Source organism: Ricinus communis, chromosome 3 (genome assembly GCF_019578655.1).
Source record: "Ricinus communis isolate WT05 ecotype wild-type chromosome 3, ASM1957865v1, whole genome shotgun sequence".
Lineage (NCBI taxonomy): Eukaryota > Viridiplantae > Streptophyta > Magnoliopsida > Malpighiales > Euphorbiaceae > Ricinus > Ricinus communis.
Genome location: NC_063258.1, coordinates 23,868,772 through 23,872,662, shown reverse-complemented (window position 1 = coordinate 23,872,662; position 3,891 = coordinate 23,868,772). Strand labels below are relative to the sequence as shown.

Sequence of the window (3,891 nt, the reverse complement as noted above, 5' to 3'; positions counted from 1 at the left end):
TTTAGAACGGGCTTGCTACCTTGAGAAGATTTTAATTAAAATCAAACTCTTTAAATTTAAATTTTATAATATACGTGAGATAGAATGAAAAGAGAAATAAAAAATGTGAAATAATATAATATAAATATAAGATTCTTGTATTAGATTCTTGCATTAATTTTTCCAAATAGAATGTAGATTTAACAAGTAAAACAAATATAGGTTTTATTTGGGATCAGAATTGATTCTTTTATTTTCTCAGAAAATAAATAATTATTTAACATGTGAAACTTATTGTCAAATGAACATATATAAGATGCTACATCAATAATAATGTCAATTTGATTTTTTTGAAACCATGAGTTTGATAGAATAATTGAAACAGAAAAAGAAAAAAAGAATTAAAAAAGGTCTGCTAAAGCTAATATAATACGAATTTCAAACACCAACGTTTCCAAGCCAGAAGAGCAATGGAGCTTGAGCAATGGCGACCAGAAGCAAGAGATAGTGGCGCTTGCTAGAATGCTTCTCACAGCTTCTCATCTCCGAAATTAGAATCCTCTTCATTACCTTCACAAAGAACATCCCCATACAGAAGCTTTCCCATAACGTCACCGTGTAAAAACAGTGCCTACAGGCCATCCTCGCCAGCACCGCCGCCGACCCCGCCGCGAAAGTGTATCCAGTATAGGCCACAAAATCAAGTAAAGGCACGTCTCCGTCCCCTAACGTGTGCAGTGTCGCTTCAAGGAGGAGGACTTGGAAGAACCAGCATAGCAGGCCGTTTGTCGATTGCACGCTTAGGGCTTCCGGGCTAAACCTATGAAGAGTTGAATGAGATGTCATAATGTCAGAATCTGGCATGTGGTCGCATTCTGATTTGCATAGGTATTAAATTATATTTATATAATATTTAGAACGTTAACGGTGGAACTCACACCTTTATTATAATAATTTTTATATTTATTAATACTTACATGCAACCCTTAATTATAATATTTTCATGAAAAAACATATTTAAATTAAACAATTTTACTAACATTAATTTATAATTAAATAAATAGATAAATAATACATGGCAAAATAAAAAATAACTTAAATCGAAATAAATAGAAATTACATGGTAAAATAAAATAAAACTGAAGAGGGATGAAGCATGAGTGGTAAATATAATTAATGAATAACTGGTATTGTGTGCTATAAATGATATATTGATGTTAGAATCTGAAATCTAAACCTTTTCTATTGTTATGTTATGAGACAAACAGTATTATTTAGAGAATGAAATCAAAATTCTTTCTGAAAGAGTGCAACTAATTACAAGGACTCACTTGCCATTGATGCCCAAGAGGATGCCAGCAAGAACCAAGTAGGTACCGAAAGCCATAAATGGAATGTACAAATCAGGAGCATTAATATCATAAATTGGAGGCTTATAGGAGACTTGGCCACCAACTTTCTCAATGCTTCTCACCCAATATCCCTGCATCAAGTTATATATATATAATTTAAGAATCAAGAAACAGGGCTCATTAATTAATACACTGTCGAGCAAGCATACAGAAGGACAAACACAGAAAGATGAGAATTGCATTACCCTGTGTAGAAATGGGAACAAGATAATCTTCAATTTGTTCTTCACATACTCATCATTCACTTGGAAATAATACTGTGGGTTGGACAAATATTTTCTAATCTGCAGCAAGCAAGAACTGGTCACCATTAAAACAAAAAAACACAAACACAAACACACATGAATTTAGCTTGGTAATAATTATGGTCTGTTTGTTCATCGACTTACAAAATTGCTTTGAACATAAGCTGTGCTTGGCCCTAAAAGCTTCTCCCCAAAAGCACCTAATTCACTTCTGATGATATCTGAGCCAGCTTGATATATAATTGCAGCTTCTCCAAATGAATCTGCTTCCTTCAATGACGATGATGGTGACATGAATACTTGTGCATGGCTTCCCTTATTCCCATACATGGCTGCAACCATTATCATATCACTAACTGAGCTATGCAATTGCCATATAAATAATATATGATCAAGAGCTTATATAGTATGATTTAACAACAAATGTTACTTCTTTGCTATACCTAAAATACTTTGGTCCTACACTTTATACTGTATATTTCGCCCATTTTTTATTTCTGTCTGTCTTTCTTTTTTTCTTTGTTTTATTTAAATGAACCCCAAGAAAAAGGGAAAAGAAAGAAAAAGATAACATAGGGATTTGATGGTCCGAAACCCAATGATAATTGGGGAATTTGTTGTGAAAAAAGAAAAATATAAATTGGTAAAAATATGATGAGAGGTTGTAAATGTTATGGCAGTGACAACAATGTAGTAATGTTAAGTCAATTTCTATCACAAGGATTGCAGGGATGAGGAATGACACAAACATGTTCCCACTTCCCAATATTACAGATTATAGTTTCCTTTACTAATTTCTTTTTTTTTTTCTTTTTCCTTTTTTCTTTATCTTCAATTTTTTTTTCTACTTAATTCTCTTCATCAAAAGATTTCATATAGAATTTAATTTCTTTTTTTTTAAAAAAAAAAAGAAGAAGAAGCTCATGTCAATATATTTAAATAGTCCAATTTAAATCCAAGTGCTTCCATAATGTCAGCTTAATGCATAAATAATATTTTTGGGCCTTCAAATGTTTAATTTCGTGGCAAGAGGCCTCCCATACTAAAAACGATGAAAAAATATTAAAAATATCCATAATTTTTATTTTTTTATTAAATTTATAATATTTTTTATTTTTTCATTTTTACAGTGTTGAAATATCAAAACTACAATTTTGTTTAATTTCTTTAAATTATAGTTTTAATTGTCCTTTAGTTGTTTTAAGATAAAACAATTAAAAAATAATTAAAAACAATTAAAAGAATAACTGAAAAATAATCATACTATAAATTTAAAAAATAGTTAAAAAATAAATTTTTTAAGAAAAACATTTACGCAGTATAAATATATTTTCTATTAATTTTAAAATATTTTAAAAAAAATTTTAAAACGCAAAGATACGCAGAGCTTGTATGAGCCTTATATATTTTAAATTAAAATTTTAAAATTTGAAATTTTATTTTCTTTTTCATTTCTTTATATTTCTTATCAATTAATGTTGTATTCAAGGGAAATAGTGAAGGGATAGAAAATAGTTATTCTAAGTTTCATCTAAAATAACTATCTGAACATTTTGTTTGAATTTGAGTAAAAAAATATTATTTTATAAAATTATAATTCTTCAATTTTGATACAAATACTTATTTTATAGTTGAAAAATAATTATTCCATAACTTAAGAAATATCAAATTTTCTTAGATCTTTTATTATTCACCACTGTTACTATTTCCATCAACCACCGCTACTATTTCCATATTAATTTATATATAATATTTATAATTATATTTTGATTTAAAAATAATTAGTTTAATTTTATAAATTAAAAAATTAAAATTAAAATTATCCAAAATAGTTATCTATTACCATTTTTATTATCTATTATTCTATTTCGTCTTAGTCAAAATATTTTTACTACCCAGTTTTGATTATAAAAGTAAATTATCATAATTGATCTTTTTTTTTTAATATAAAAACAAAAAAATGAGAAAAATTACTCAGTTTTCATATCAATGAAATTCTAAAATATATATAATATATAAACCAATTTTATTGAAATTACGAAGAGCATAATTTATACAGAAGTGTATAGGAAGTATTCTGAAAATTCCATCCAAAAGTTTCTGATGAGAAAACCAAATTCCAACAAATAAAACAACAATTAGGCCATGGGAGGATACATCAGCATGGCACCTAAGGGCCACATCTTCCTTGGTGGATGCCAAATGCTGCCAGGATTTTCTCCAACTCTTGATTGCATTTAAAGAAAAGTTGAAAA

The 3,891-nt window shown here is 28.2% G+C and overlaps 1 protein-coding gene across 1 annotated transcript; it reads right to left on the bottom strand.

Annotated features, from left to right (window-relative positions):
• Positions 1 to 252: 252 nt before the first annotated feature.
• On the bottom strand, positions 253 to 2,175 carry LOC8264838 (protein YIF1B-A). Its single transcript, XM_002529355.3, has 4 exons — positions 1,781 to 2,175; positions 1,577 to 1,675; positions 1,311 to 1,462; positions 253 to 799 (listed from the first exon to the last, which is right to left on the bottom strand). The coding sequence occupies exons 1-4, from the start codon at positions 1,982 to 1,984 to the stop codon at positions 418 to 420; spliced, it is 837 nt and encodes a 278-aa protein (XP_002529401.3). The 5' UTR covers positions 1,985 to 2,175; the 3' UTR covers positions 253 to 417.
• Between the last annotated feature and the right edge of the window lie 1,716 nt (positions 2,176 to 3,891).